Raw genomic sequence first — 16,208 nt, 5'->3', positions numbered from 1 at the left:
GACCTTTCCCTCACGGACCTCCCTTCGAACTCGAACGTTTCGGGCGGCAACGTTCCCGACGCGAGGGTGGAGATGGCGAGTTGGAAAGTTTGAAAGTTCACGCTGACGTCCGGGCGTTGATCGGGCGTCCGTAGAAGACCGCGTTTCGGCAGGGCTGCGTCAAGTTCACGTGCCGCACGTCTCCGTCCTCGGGCGTGTCATCCCGTCGACGCACGTCTTGGGATCTCGAAACTTGAACCGGTTTTTAATTGGTACGATTTTTTTCCGATTCCATTTTCAATACTGCTTCACGGTTGAATTCTTGATCAGTTCTCCCCGCCGATTCTCAAAAGGAGAACAAACAGGTGGATTTGCGTCAACTTTGTTTCGTTCAGAACAAACGCGAACTTACCGAAAGAGTTTTTTTTGCAAACATCAGAGACAATTGTGGCGTCTTCGACTGACTTCGTTTATGCACGTTCGCAACCTGATCATTTTTGTCTGAAACAAATCAAACGTAACTGTTTTTTTTTTTTTTTGTAAAACCCCAAGACAATGTGGTCTTCGAGCACCAAAGAAAAACAAAATGGAGCGGGCCTGAAAGATGAGTGGAAATAGACTCAGCCGGTAGCTTTGTTGTTATTAAAATGTCCTTTCTGTGTCTTGCTATGATCTGCTGGGATGTCTGTTGTTATTCACACACACACACTAAAAAGTTTTTTGTCGTAGTTTTTTGTTCGGGAGTTAAGCGGGCCAACTTAGGCTTGTCCCATATAAAATGCATCGTGGCCTATATAGTCTTGGCCTATTTGCTGCTTAGCTCCGCCCCCTGATCCACATCTTTACATCCCGTTATAAGATGTTCACACTTTACAATCCAGTGCAATTGATCCAGAGAGCTGGCGACAAAGCCAAACTTGTTCAAGGCCCGCATGTCGGCGAAGGGATGACGCCCCCTGGTGTTTTTTTGTTGCCTTGTCTCTAACGTATAACCTCAATGGAATGAATTCAAGACAATTGAGACAATTTAATGGTGCACGTCTTATTGAAAATACCGTTAAGCGTTGGAGACAATTTAGCATCATCTTTTGGGATAATTATCGCGAGCGTGTATATGTCCATTTTTCTGTCGACAGTGAAGACCATGAGACAAACGTGCTGTGATCGAAGACCGTTGACGAACTTCAATTTCAGTCTTTCGAAAACGTAGCGTGCAGCTCGCAAACAGCGAAGACGATTTTGAGTTTTTAAAGAACCGAACGACATCAAAAGCCATCTGGTCTTTGCTCAACTTGGACATTTTTTGTAAACACTGAAGACAGTTCCAACTCACATACGATTTTTGTTTCGTAAACATCAAAGATGTTACAATTACAAGAGTGGAATCGGAAAACATCAAAGAGGATGATGAGTTTTCATAGCAGCTCACCTCCGTGTTTTGGATTCAAATCAATGTAACATACATTTTTTGTCATCATTGAAGAATATTTACTCTTTAACAAACCTGGAATATCAAACGAGGCATCAAAAACCTTGAAGAGTCTGAACGACTATAACTTGTACGCATTTTCATAAACATCTAAACTGTTTAGTCTACGATGACTATATGGATGTATGGAAATGAGTTTTGAAACTTTATTCATTTTAGTCTCGAATAAAACTAAACCGTGTTCCCTGAGACTCCCAAAAAATAAGTTTGAATCTGCATATGCCACCTTTGAACTGGCCTGGTGAATTTGACAATGTCTTTGTTTTTTTATTATCGTAAGATGTCAACATTCCCGAAGCGTACAGGAACACGCCAATCGTCCATTTCCTGTCCCGGGCAGACACAAACGCTTGACTTCCTGCTTTGGGGGAGGAAAAATAAATAAATAAAAGGAGCTTGGATGCTCCCAATTTATTTGAGGGGTGAAAAGAAGGTTGACGTTAAAGAAAATAAGTTTGTGTCCTTGTTAGCGGGTAGCGGCGGCGGGCGGGCGTCGTCCTTAATGAGCTCGTTCTCCTCTTTTACACCAGAGCGCAGCGTCGCCGCCATTTAAAGCCGTGGCCTTTCTGCCTGCACATTCCTGCACCATTATGTGACATTGTTGATGAATAAAAGGCCGTATTATGTTACGCGCCCCCCCCCACCCCCACGCAAGCCAGTAAAGGGGCAAAAGTGGATGACTTTTTATCTGCTGAACGAATCAATCAGGATTATGTCAGCGCAAAAGAATCGCACGCAGCGCGGGTGTATGCGCGTGTGTGCGAGCGAGCGAGAGGATGGGAAATGCAGGAGAAGAAGAAACTCAATGAAAACGTGGTTTTGTCTTAAATGTGGGCTAGCGGTTAGCATGCCCGCCTCGCAGTTTGGATTCCGGGCGCGGCACTTCCCCTTTGTGGAGTTTGCATGTTTCTCCTGCCACGTTCCGGAAAAAACACGCTAGCCTGTTGCTGTGGTAGCTTGACGAAAGACTCAAAATTGTCCGCGGGTTTGAATGTGAGTGAATTTGTCTGGCGAGCAGCCTGACGGGGACCCGGCGCGAACCCCGCCTCTGGAAAACAGACGCACGGACGGATGTGTCTACATGTGACTACCATGCGCTGCCCTCCTCACCCCCCGCCCTCCCGTCCTCCCGTCCTCCCGTCCTCCTCTGTGGGAGGATTGCAAGGGCGCTAATTATCATTTGAGCGCCAATGATTAGGAGATCAAACAGAGATCGAATGCCATTTCCGACCGGCTTTAACGTGGCTGTCATGGCCGTGACGCGTCCTCGCACTCGCGAAGAGATGACATGGAGGGAGGGATGGGGGGTGGGGGGGGATTTGGAATGCAAAACGTGAAATAAGATTTCATCACTGAGATGGGCGCTGACCGTTCGCTTTTTGTCTTGTGTGGCTGCGTTATGATGAGGAGCAGCACAATGAATTGAATTGAAAGCATTAAACTGTGAAGGGTGACGTTCTATTTCATTGTTATTACTGTATTTCTTTAATTTATTTTTTTTTATTTATTTTTTTTTTCTGTTCACGTATTAAAACACGTTACAAAAATTTTTTGTCCGTGCCTTATGGGGAGCTGCAAAAGATGAATGGTGAGAATGAAAAGAACAATTTTTGAGGTTGTTTTACAATCTGCGCGTTGGGAATTTTAAGGTTTAAAAAATAAAACTGAATGACGTTAGGAAGAAACTATGCAGTAAAATAAACCAACAAAGCAACCAATATTTACTAATTACATAAATTGTGGTTTTTTTTTTTCTGGCTTGCAGAAGCGCATTTTATCAAAGCGTTTCCTTCGGGCCTCGTCAGAGCGCCTCCCGGTGGCGGCGGCGCGGCATCCCGCCGTCGCCGCCGCGTGAGCGATGACCTCGCCGCCCGTCGCCATTAACGACCTCGCCGCTCCCAGCTCCATTTTCCCCTCTCATCAAAAACATTAAGAAGGGAGAAGAAAGGGGAAAAAAAACATTTCTTCCCGTCTGCGGCAGTCATTTCCAGCCGCATTGTATTTATGCACTGCAGGAAAAAAAAAAAAAAAAGGTAATAGATCAAGCACATTCCATTATTCTCTTATAAGATCATTAGCAAATATAATTAGATATGAAAGAAAGTAATTTGGAGAGGCGAGCGGAGGAAAGCGCTATCAGGCACACAAGACAGATTGTAGCATCGCAGTGTTTGGGCTTAAATTGCTCAGCGGAGCTTTTATCTCCACGCCAATCTTTCAGCCTCAGAAATAGTTTGAGAGGCGCCGCGCACCACCGACGAGAACAAACGTGCACTTCACTCGCTCGCGTATTTTATTTAAAAGAAGAAAAAAAAAAGAGCGCTCTCATTAAAGGCTTGACATTGCTCCCTTTCTTCATTGTTATTATCCTTAGGCCAAATAAATTTTTTGGAGGGCTTTCCCACACTCGCAAAATGATTAATAATTATTGATATTCATTTATGCGACGACGTGATCGTATTCATGGTTTCCCCACAATCATTAGAAGACAGATAAAAATCAACACCCGACCATTTGTTTCGATAAATCTCTGCCGGTGTTTACGTTTTCAAATAAGCACTTTTGCTGTATTCCTAGAAAATCGCAACGTCGGCTATTTTTAGAGCAGGCTACCACATTGGTGAGCCCTGCTTTACTACGTCAAAAAAATAAATACCAATAGTTATAATAAAGAACAATTTTTTTGAACTATACATAGAGTCTATCTATTTTTAGATGAGCAGAATAAATAGCATGTAATTCATGATGAGTCAAGTTATTTCATTCATTTTGCCATGCGCTGTAGCTCCTCTTCAATCCAATCAAAACGACCGAAGCGGGACGCAACAAGGCAGCGCCCCGAGCCCCTTCCCACTCACGCGGCTCATCGCAACTACGCTAACATGGTGAGGCGCTCGTGTAACGAAGTACCGTCGTCAAAGCTCACTCGACAAAGCGCTTTAGTTACAAAAATCCTTCAAAGGCGAACTTGTCCTATAGAGTTTGTCCAACTTTGTCCTGAAGAGGTTTATTTCCGCCCGCTACTATCAGAAATGTACACAAGCAACAACTCCGCTCCTAAATTCCGACAAGGAATCTTTTCATTTTGTTCCTGCCGTGCACACTGTCTGGGGAAAAAAAAAAAAAAAAAAATCAGGAAAACAAGTTTTGAATCGTCTTTTTAGGTTATTTTCTGCCACTTTACACAACACAACGAGCACACAAATTGACTTTTGATGTGCGTGCCGGCGCGCACGCCCTCCAACTGCAGGGCGTGTTCGTCTAATAGGACGCGAGCCGGGGAAAAAAAAAAAAAGCAGAGCGAAGGCACACAACAATCCCGCCGCCACAAATTCTCTTTTCCCGCCGCTTGTTCTTCCTCCTCCGAGCGCTTTGAGGGCTGGGGAGGGAGAATGTGGATTTTTCTCGTCTTTTGTGCGAATCACAGAGAGCGGCGGGCCCGTCTATAAACATCCTGTATTCATTAAAACCATCTAAAAATACGGTTGTTGTTTTTGTTTTTTTTTTTGTGTGTGTTGGGGGGGGGGGGGGGGGGTGCACGGTGCGCTCACTTCCTCGACTCTCCTCGTTGCGCTCATATTTACATATTTATGATTGTTATATCAAGTGGCTTTGGCTTGAACCGGGCCTTTGAAAGGAACAAAATAAGTCTTTAATAAGTCCTTCAGTGTCACCCCCAGGAAGTAGACTGCACCCACGACTGACGCAGCCAATACACCAAGCTCCCAAAATTGCTCTTACTCACGACAAAAATGTTTAATGTGCACGTATACTAAACCGATGTGCCACTCTACGAATGTGAGTGTTCGTCCGTGCGTGTGGGCGAGGGCGGCAAAGTCGGTCAGTCGCCATAAAACGCAAAACTCTGTGACCGTCTCGGCTCGTGAATGCTTTGAAAATCCCGCCCCCGGAGCCAATGTCACTTAGCAATGTGATATTTGGTTAAAAGTCGAATCGTGGGTCGGCCCACAACAAAATCTCAGGAAGCCACGGCGTACAACAAACGGGAAATCCGCCATTTTGGTTTGGAGCAGCCATTTTATGGTCATTTTGGTCTGTCAAAGATGAACTTGTCCTCTTTATTTTTTTTCACAACTCAGCACCTGAAGCCAGTTTGATTTGGCAACGTGAAATTCGGTAGGCTTGCCAAAAAAAATGCCAAAAAGGAAGTGTGCCACAAATACCAGAGACGGGAGTTTCCGTCATTGCGTTTTGAAGCTTTTCCGAAGCAATACGTGCACAACGAACACAAAATCGAAATTTCGGAATTGTTGAAATTTTTGCAGATTTTGCTGTCCATTTCTTCTGATCATCCTTAAGATGGTTCTACACCTTCATTGGAGTCCAGCTGCGTTTGATTATTCTGATTGGACTCGATTAGGAAAGCCACACCCCTGTCTATAGATAAGACCTTACAGCTCACAGTGCATGGCAGAGCAAATGAGAATCATGAGGTCAAAGGAACTGCCTGGAGAATTGTGGCAAGGCTCAGATCTGGCCAAAGTTACGAAACAATTGCTGCTGCACTTAAGATTCCTAAGAGCACAGTGGCCTCCATAATCCTGAAATAGAAGACGTTTGGGACGACCGGAACCCTTCCTAGAGCTGGCCGTCCGGCCAAAGTGAGCGATCGGGGGGAGAAGAGCCTTGGTGACAGAGGTCAAGAAGAACCCAAAGATCACTGTGGCTGAGCTCCGGAGATGCAGTCGGGAGATGGGAGATAGTTCTAGAAAGTCAACCATCACTGCGGCCCTCCACCAGTCGGGGCTTTATGGCAGAGTGGCCCGACGGAAGCCTCTCCTCAGTGCAAAACGCATGAAAGCCCGCATGGAGTTTGCTAAAAAAAACACCTGAAGGACTCCCAAGATGGTGAGAAATGAGATTCTCTGGTCTGATGAGACCAAGATAGAAATTATTGGCCTTAATTCTAAGCGACATGTGTGGAGAAAACCAGGCGCTGCTCATCACCTGTCCAATACAGTCCCAACAGTGAAGCACGGTGGTGGCAGCATCACGCTGTGGGGTTGTGTTTTTCAGCTGCAGGGACAGGCAGACCGGTTGCAATCGAAGAAAAGATGAATCCATCTTCCAACAAGACAATGACGCTAAGCACACAGCTAAAAATATGAAGCAGTGGCGTCAGAACAACTCCGTGACTGTTTTTGAATGGCCCAGCCAGAGCCCTGACTTAAACCCAATGGAGCATCTCTGGAGAGACCTGAAAATGGCTGCCCACCAACGTTCACCATCCAAGCTGACAGAACTGGAGAGGATCTGTGAGGAGGAACGGCAGATGATCCCCAAATCCAGGTGTTGCATCATTCCCAAAAAGACTCACGGCTGTATTAGCTCAAAAGGGGGCTTCTGCTAAATACTGAGCAAAGGGTCTGAATACTTATGGCTGTGTCATATTTCAGTTTGTCTCTTTTAATGAATCTGCAAAAATGTCAACAATTCCGTTTTTGTTCTGTCAATACGGGGTGCTGTGTCCACATTAATGTGGAGCAAAAAAAAAATGAACTGAAATGATTTTAACAAATGGCTGCAATATAAAAAAAAAAAAAAAAAAGAGTGAAAAAATTAAAGGGGTTCTGAATACTTTCCATACTGACTGTGCATGAGCGTGCAAATGTATGCACGTGTATTTTGAATTAATCCTCTGTTTAAATGGAAAAAATGGTTCCGATTTTTTTTTTTTTTTTTTTTTTAAATCAACATGACGTACGAATATGCGTCATCGGGAATGTCAGCTGCACTCATTGTAAGTCAAATGGTAGACACTTGGCTGTTGACTTCAGGAAAAGTCTCCGTATGCCTTTGGAATTGCGCTCGGTCCAGTCGTCCGAAATGTCATCCATCCATCCGTCCGTTCATCCGTTCGCCCAGAAGCCAAAATAAGCTGTTCCACCGATCGCCACAAGCGGGTGCACTTGGTACCCTAACTCGAACAACAAGACGGACGTTGTTGTATTTTGCTGAAAATAATAACAAATTCTTGAAATGGAAAAATTCAGGGATTTTGCAAAATGCATTTTTTTTTAAATTATTTTCCTAAGATTTTTTTCCATTCAAATGTACTTCACATTGAAAAAAAACAAGTAATAATTGTACTTCAATAAAAGTTCCAAAAACAAACCCGAAGATTAAACGAAAAAGTTAAATACAACTGAACTGTATTGCCAAACTCTGAGAATAACTAGTATAAAGGGTTACGTGTGACACCTGTCAAGTCACGTGACTCGATTTTTCCTCTTCTGCTCGAAGGACAAAACAAAACAGGAAAAAAAAAAAATTTTAAATCGTAATATTCCCGGGATAAAGCATGCCGGGCATGTACGGCGTTTGTTTGTTTGTGTGTATTTGTGGTACATCTGCTGCCCAAATGGGAAATGGGAAGAAAAAGTGTGGGGGGGGGGGAATCAAAGTTGCGCTAAATGTGTAAAGTTGGCCGATCGGCAGTCGTTCGGGGAGACGCTTAAATAACGTTCCAGGTGGCTCGCTTAATGAAGAGTGAAAATCAAATATGGACGTTTCCCGTTGCCGGGAAATCAAATGGGAGCGAAAGCAAAGGAACTTTTTCGCTTTTCATAGTGTGACTTGGGGATATCAATTCATATCTAATGTCATTGTCATTTCAATTCTTCTCTCCCAATACAAATGCAATTTTTGAGGGTGATGGACGTGTCAGATGCGCTTCCTGTGTTGCACTGCCATCTGCTGGTCACACGTGGTTCTTCTTTGGCATGATTCCTTCCTTACTATGCTTTATTACTTATTTATTATTATTATTATTATTATTTGGAAGAACTGATAAATTTAGCATGGGTTGTCCAGCCCCAAAAAATTGTTAAAATTTATTTTATAATTTTTAGACATAAATTATATAATATGAATTAGGAGTAGTAGTAGTAGTAATAGTGGCAGTATCATATGTACACTATATGACAAAAATGTTTGCTGACCTTCCTGTGTTCCGTTGGGTCCTAGTGGCCGGGTGGATGTCGGAGGAGGACCGGTCGGTGACCCTTGACCTCGCACTGACCCTGGACCAGGACCACCTCAACAGTGACCTCGACGAGCTGGCCAACCTCGACCGGAGCGAGCGAGACTAACCGCCGTTGATGATGGAGAAGGAAAACTTTATTTTATTTAAACACACACACACACGCACACACACACACACACGCGCGCGTGTGAGCGTCAAGGGACTCTCTGGAAGGCGGACCTAAAAAAAAACAAAAAACAAAAAATAATAACTTTTATTTTGAAACTACCTGTGTGACGACGAGCACTTCCTGTCATCTTTCAGGCATTCCCCCAGCCAGATGCAGACACACACACAACTTTTTGGTTTCCTTTTTTCTCGAGTGTCTCTCCTGTATTCCACCACCAAGACTTTCTATACGTATAAATATATCGTACCCGGAATGTATTCTTCTGTAGATTAGCGATGTTAGCGAGCCGGCTAACTGTTAACGACGTAGCGACGTTTCCAGGCGTGGCTAAACGGGGGGGGGGGGGGGGGGGGGGAAACAAATACAAAAAAACAACAACAGCAAAAAAACAGAGGAGGACTTTGAATCCGGGTGACGTCGGTTCTTTCCATTTTAAACTGGTAATCGAAAAGTGACTGATTATTATTATTTTTGGAATTTGATTTGTTTTAATGGAACACAAAAGTGAAAAATGGCCTGACCCCAAAATCATCGTCGCTAATTTCTGATCCTGTGGTCGATTCAAACGGCAGGACACGATCGAGACAATTTAGACGTCACAAAAACAAACACCCGTGTTATGTCATCTTCCCAAACTCTTTTTCAAAAGTCTGAACGCTATGAGCGATGCAATAAATAGAGCAATGCGCTAACTCAAAAAATATTGGCCGAGTCTTCATCTGCGTAAAAACCTCGTAAGTGTCCTTCTGCAATGACGCAATCAATTTTAACAAAACAAGCCTACTCAAATTTAGCTAACCTCACTATTTTCACTTGATTTATTGTCTAAAAAAAAAAAAAACATCCGAAATATTCTACGGAACAAATAGTTTTTACAACACTTCACAGACATTTTGAGCGTGCGAGAGCGCTAATAAGTTTGTTCTCAAGCTATTTTTACAACTTTAATACTGCCTAAAAATAACAGACGAAGTGGGGACAGACCAATAGTGTCGATTTTTGAAAGAAAAAAAAATTATGAGATTGACCATATTTGGACGTACGGGCTTTCTGCCCGACGCCGACAATATGTACCCCTAAATGTCTTTGGAATAAAAATGTTCCCGATTATCCCAAAAAAAAATACAATAAATTATGAGAATAAAGGGGTATTTTTTTCCCAAGATAAAAATCCAAATGTTACATTAAATTCAAAGTTAAATGAAAGAAGAAAGTCTTGTTTTAGCGCATGAATCAAAAACAACACTCTCCTATAATGAAAAAAAATAAATAATAAAATAGGAATTTATTCTTGAAAAAAAGGGTGTAATATTATCTGAATAAAGTGTTTTGTTTTTTTGTCTGAAATGTGAAAAATCTCTTTTTTTTTTTCTTTTTTTTTTTTTGGGTGTACGTTTCTTTGTTTGGAAATAATCAGTCACTTTTTAAAACGTTCCACTTTTGGAAAGAGCCAGCGCTACACTGCTGACGTTATTGATGATTGTGAACAAGGAGCACTTGAACTGCCCCAAGATGTACTTAACCCCTCTGCCCACATAGCGGCATAACCTCCCCACCACCACCACCACCCTCTTTTTGGGGGGGGGTCTCGTCTCGGTGTACATAAAGAGATTTTAGCAAGACGTTCCCAAGGAGCGTCGTAAAAAAAAAGAAAACTAAAAAAAAGTGGCGTTTATCAAGCCGACGTTCTTCTTAGGAAGAATTAAAAGAAAAAAAACAAGAACAAAACGAGGGGTTTTGTAAAATACTGCCAGCCGTCGTCGTCGCACGGTGTTGCTGAATACTACTGATGATGAAGATGAGGTTGAGGCTGACGAGGATGTATTTACTTACTGCGTGAGAAGAAAAACAAATGGGGGGGGGGGGAAGAAAACTGGAAAAAGCCGACATGTTGTGTATAGCCTTAGCTTGGACCAAGCCGCGTAGCTGTGCTAGTCTCTAGGACGTACGGTTTGCTTTCATTTTGCTCATTTTGGGTTCTTTTATACAAACACACACACACACACACAACCCCAATTCCAATGAGGTTGGGACGTTTTGTTAAACATCAATAAAAACAGAATACAATCATTTGCAAATCTTGTTCAACCTATATTTAATTGAAAACACTACAAAGACAAGATATTTAATGTTCAAACTGATCAACTTGATTGTTTTTAGCAAATAATCAGGATCTTAGAATTTTGTGGGTGTAACACGTTCCAAAAAAGCTGGGACAGATGGCAAAAAATGACTGAGAAAGTGGAGAAATCACTGCAAGGCCGAAAACCGACATTGAATGCCCGTGACCTTCGATCCCTCAGGTGGCACTGCATCAAAAGCCGACATCGATGTGTAAAGGATATCACCGCGTGGGTTCAGGAACACTTTAGAAAACCAATGTCAGTAAATACAGTTCGGCGCTACATCCGTAATCCAACTTAAAACTCTACTATGCAAAGCAAAAGCCATTCATCAACAACACCCAGAAACGCCGCCAGCTTCTCTGGGCCCGAGCTCCTCTAAGATGGACTGACGCAAAGTGGAAAAGTGTTCTATGGTCCGACGAGTCAACATTTCAAATTGTTTTTGGAAATTGTGGCCGTCGTGTCCTCCGGGCCAAAGAGGAAAAGAACCATCCGGGCTGTTTTGGACGCAAAGTTCTAAAGCCAGCATCTGTGATGGTATGGGGCTGTGTTAGTGCCAATGACATGGGTAACTTACAGATCTGTGAAGGCACCATTCATGCTGAAAGGTACATACAAGTTTTGGAGAAACATACGCTGCCATCCAAGCAACATCTTTTTCATGGACGCCCCTGCTTATTTCAGCAAGACAATGCCAAAGCACATTCTGCGCGTGTTACAACAGCGTGGCTTCGTAGTAAAAGAGTGCGGGTACTAGACTGGCCTGCCTACAGTCCAGACTTGTTTCCTATTGAAAATGTGTGGCGCATTATGAAGCGTAAAATACCACAATGCAGACCCCGGACGGTTGAACAGCTGAAGCTGTACATCGAGCAAGAATGGGAAAGAATTCCACCTACAAAGCTTCAACAATTAGTGTCCTCAGTTCCCAAAAGTTTATTGAATGTTGTTCAAAGAAAAGGTTGCAGCCACAAAATTCTAAATTCATGATTATTTGCTCAAAACAATCAAGTTGATCAGTTTGAACATTAAATATCTCGTCTTTGTAGTGTATTCAATTAAATATAGGTTGAACATGATTTGCAAGTCATTGTACACTGTTTTTATTGATGTTTCACACAACGTCCCAACTTCATTGGAATTGGGGTTGTGTATATATTGAGCATACGCCACTCACAAAAAGTTGGGGATATTCAACTTTGGGGTGAAATTTCCGGGTGAACTTAAAATGCTGTCGAACTTTTATGGTTGAACTGAATTTCATTCAACACGTGGACACTCAAACCTTAACATAAGGTCAAGGAAAGGTCAACGGTTCAAAGTTATGGCGCAGATCAGGTTCATTTCAGGAAATTTCACCGCCAAGCGCGATTATCCGGAAGGTTGTTTTTTTTTTTTTCTTTTTTTTTTGGCGAGTGGCGCACGTGAGCGCCTCCTCCGTCGTCGCGCTCCATCGAGAAAGAAAATGAGCAAAACGCAATAAAACAAACAAACAAACAAAAACAAAAACAAACAAAAAACAACTAAAAGATGACAATCGTCTCCTGTGCTGCAAAGCGTTTCAACCACATTCGGATTCTTACGCATAGCGGGACTCTCTCTCTCTCTCTCTCTCTCTCTCTCTCTCTCTCTCTCTCTCTCTCTCTCTCGCTCTCTCGCTCTCGCTCTCTCGCTCTCCCCCTCTCTCTCTCCCCCCTCCCCCCCCCTCCCCCCCCCCCCCCTCTCTCTCCTTTTGACCTTTTATTTGACTTTTTAACTGTTTTGTTTTCTCGGAAGTATTTTGCACTGTGATAGTATTATGATGACGACGATGACGACGGTATTAATGATGATGATTCCAAACGCGACACTAGCTAACTAACTAAAGTGAAGGTTGTGTGTTTGTGCGTCCCCTTGACATCGTGAAATGTTTCTACGTCTTCTTTTTTTTCTTCTTCTCGTTTTTATGTGAAGAGAACGACTCTAACGCGCTAATGTACAGTCCCCGATATAATAATAATAATAATAAAAATGATAATAATCCCCCCCCGCCCCCCACCCGTTTTCTTCCTCCCATCCAAGACTTAAGTTGGATCTATACTCGATGTGGCTTTGACTTTTTCTTTGGACTTCCTCGGAGCAGCTCTCCGATGACGCGCGGAAGGATCGGCGTCGAGCGGTCGCCGAAGGAGCGTTCCGCGTCCTCTCCTGATGTCTTGTGTTTGTTCGGCTGTATCCTCATGGCAGATGCTTCGTTTTGTAACTACTGAACTGTACTTATAAGAAAAATAAAATGTATTCCAACTAAAAAAAAAAAAAAAAAAAAAACAAACAAAAAAAAAACAGGCTGGTCCAAAAGCGACCGACGGTGTCTGGTATGTTCTTGTTTTTGTCATTTTGTCGTCTGCAGACGCACGCGTGACGTAAGCAAGGCTTGTGCAAATCAAACCTGAATTTGACGAGTTAAACAAACAACTAAATAATAGCCCCCCCCGCCCCCAAAAAAAGTGATTTTTATTTTCATTTTTTTGTAAATTAAATGCAAATAGATTTCACAAATGTTTTACTTTTTTTTTTTTTTTTTTTTTTTACTATATTCAAAATTGAATGTAGATTCTTTTTTTAGATTTCACCCCCAAAAAAATTATAATTCATCAAAATTAGGGAAGTTTTTAAATGAAATAACTTTTTTTTTTACTATATTCAAAATTGAATGTGGATTATTTTTTTAGATTTCACCCCAAAACAATTATAATTCATCAAAATTAGGGAAGTTTTTAAATGAAATAACTTTCAAAAAAATGAAAATTAAGTGAAACTTAATTCAAAAATGTTTCAAATTTCAAATGCAACGTGGTTTCATAACTATTACCCCAAACAAAATTCTCCAAAAACGATTTAGTTTCATAAAAAGTTATGACACTAGCCTTAATTCATTAACACCAACACAAATTTTATTTAAAAAAAAAAAATCCCTTTTTATAAATTCATTGATTTCATAACTGTGTTGATTTTTTTCAAGATTGGTTTTCACACAAAAATCAAATTCATCCAATTGAATTGAAAATAAAATGTTGCTTGATTTAAAAAAAAATCTGGTAATTAAAAAATAATATACTCTACTGAGAGTTATAAATTGCTGTAAATAATTGCTTTGCATGCCCAAAAAAAAATCAAAAAAAAAAGTGTCCTATATCAACACTAAATTGAAATAAAATGTAGCTTTTCATGAAAGAAATTGGGGGATTTAATTTTGACTTTTTTTGTAAATTTAAAATAACTTTCAAAATTCAAAAATTAAACTTGATTGGGCCAAAACAAAATAAGAATTTCTTTCTAACTTAAATTTCAAATGGAGCCTTTGAATTTGCAGTAAATTTTGAACAAAAAATATCACCAAAAAAATCACATAGAAATTAAATGGGACTTTTGATTTTTCTAAATTGTCATACCAGCAAACCATTTAAAAAAAATGACATTTAAGTTAAAATGTATTTGCATTGTTGTTTTTTTTTTTTTTTTTTTTTTTTTTTACATTTTATAAATTTAAAAAAAGCATATATTTACACATCAAATGTGTGCGTAACAACCAAAAGACACAACAAACTTTACATCATTTTTACAAAGTGTACAAAACAAGCTGAGGACCTCATCATCATCGGCAGCCTGTTCAATAGTTGTACGGGCGTTGGCTGGGCTGCTTGACGCGGCGCTCGGCCGCCGGCGAGCGGCGTGTCTTAACCGTCAGGTTTTGCCTGAGCAGGGCCCCCCGGCTCAGCTTCCTGCGCTCAGCCGCCGCCGTCGCGCCCCTGCCGGACGCCAGCGGAAGGCCCCACGCCGCCAGACGTGGCACCGCCAAAGACGATGACGTGACCAGCCTGGAAATGCACACAAAAAAATGTATATATATCAGCCTCAATGGGAAGTGACCTATGACCTTTTGAATGTAGAGTTTTGGGCCATTTTCCCCCCCATTTGCCGACTTGCAAAAAGTCAGGTTTGTTTTTTTGTTTTTTTCATGAAAATGTTTTTAGAAATTTCACTGTTTTAGAATTTTGACTGCTTTCCCCCCTGAGAAAATGTTTTTTATTTGTTTAAACTCGCCCCCGCACCTCCCCGTCGAGCGCGAGTCACCTGGAAGAAGCGTTTTCCTCATCTTCATCCGAACCGTCTTCTCCCTCGTCTTCTCGGTCCTCCTCGGCTCCTCCGCTCAGCCGGCGGCTCATCTGATAGACGCACATGCCGGGATGTTGGATCCGGAGGTCCTCCAGTGGGTCCGGCGCCTCGGGGGACAGGACGGGCCCCACGTCTACCGCGCACAAAACCCACGAGTGTCTTCCTGGATCGTATTCGAGTGCGCGCGCGTTTGCGACTGTCACCTGGCAGACTGACGACGACCCAGCCTCCCTCTTCAAACTCCAGAACTTCCTCCAGAGCATCCCGGCCCTCCTCGCATTCGCCGCCGCCGAGCAGCTGAGAAATGAGCTTGCCAATCATCGTCACGGCAACCTGGGCAACGACAAACAAGACAACATCAAATATTAACTGAATAATGCTTTTTGTGCTCTTGTTAAAACTGGATTAAAGTGGTCAAGGGCCCCAAAATTGACTTATCAGTTGATTATAAAGGTCAAAAAGGTAAAAAAAAAAATAACCCATGTAATGCAATAGAAAAAATAAATAAAAAATAATACAGTCCAAGTTCATGGACTAATAATGACTGTCTCCCTCTTGTGGCCATCTGCGCACATGACGCTTGTCAGGAGTTGTCAGACATTTGACGTATGACGTCACAGTGACTTCAATGGCTTTTAAAAAGCAACAGACATATTACCCCCGAACGTCGCCTTCAAGTGACGTAACCAACATTCGAAGACAAACGCATCGAATTTCATTACGTCATCGCATTCAGTAAAAGGCAGTGACGTTTTTGGTTTTATCATTTTGCAAATTACTGGACAAAAGTGACTTTCAAATATACTTTTTTGGGGGGATCAAAACGAGACTTATTTTTCTCGAAATTAACGTTTTGAGAAAGTCCTAATGTTGAAGAAAAACGGCATTGCGTGCCTGAGCAGACTGCATAACTTAAGAAATTTGATTGGGTCTTGCATAAAGCGTCAACATTAAAACCTAAGAATGACTTAAGACTTGTACGTATATTGGCTGCTATTTTGTGACATTTTGTATCCCTCATATTCACTTGTTTGGGTAACAAAAGCCCATGTGACGTCATGGCCGGGGACAAAAAGACAAAGAAGGTTCCAGGCAGATTTGTAAAAAGTTGTCATGTTTCTCCTCAAAGATGACACGCGTGTTTTCAACTCACCTGAGGGACAGCAAAATGTCTTTTATTCGTCTTTTTCCTGAGGGCGCGGTCGTCGCGCTGAGTTGATGCTGCAGATTTGTTTTGATCGCGAGCTTGTTGTTTAGCCAAATAATCCGTCTCCCAGCCACGTC

General features: G+C 42.1%; 2 protein-coding genes across 2 annotated transcripts in view; one reads left to right on the top strand and one right to left on the bottom strand.

The window, feature by feature from the left end:
• The window catches only part of znf536 (zinc finger protein 536), a 179,819-nt gene extending 170,835 nt beyond the window's left edge, over positions 1 to 8,984 (top strand). Inside the window, exon 8 of the mRNA XM_061704916.1 lies at positions 8,456 to 8,984. Coding sequence (XP_061560900.1) covers positions 8,456 to 8,580 — 125 coding nt within the window. The 3' untranslated portion in view covers positions 8,581 to 8,984. The remainder of the gene's footprint in view (positions 1 to 8,455) is intronic.
• A 4,702-nt stretch (positions 8,985 to 13,686) lies between these two features.
• On the bottom strand, positions 13,687 to 16,206 carry si:ch211-260e23.9 (uncharacterized protein LOC555795 homolog). Its single transcript, XM_061663959.1, has 4 exons — positions 16,078 to 16,206; positions 15,128 to 15,257; positions 14,883 to 15,057; positions 13,687 to 14,626 (listed from the first exon to the last, which is right to left on the bottom strand). Exons 2-4 carry the CDS (start codon positions 15,243 to 15,245, stop codon positions 14,419 to 14,421), a joined length of 501 nt encoding a protein of 166 aa, XP_061519943.1. The 5' UTR covers positions 15,246 to 15,257; positions 16,078 to 16,206; the 3' UTR covers positions 13,687 to 14,418.
• Between the last annotated feature and the right edge of the window lie 2 nt (positions 16,207 to 16,208).

Source organism: Phycodurus eques, chromosome 2 (genome assembly GCF_024500275.1).
Source record: "Phycodurus eques isolate BA_2022a chromosome 2, UOR_Pequ_1.1, whole genome shotgun sequence".
Taxonomy (NCBI): Eukaryota; Metazoa; Chordata; class Actinopteri; order Syngnathiformes; family Syngnathidae; genus Phycodurus; species Phycodurus eques.
Note: the sequence above shows the minus strand (reverse complement) of the source record. Positions and strands in the feature narration are given on the sequence as shown.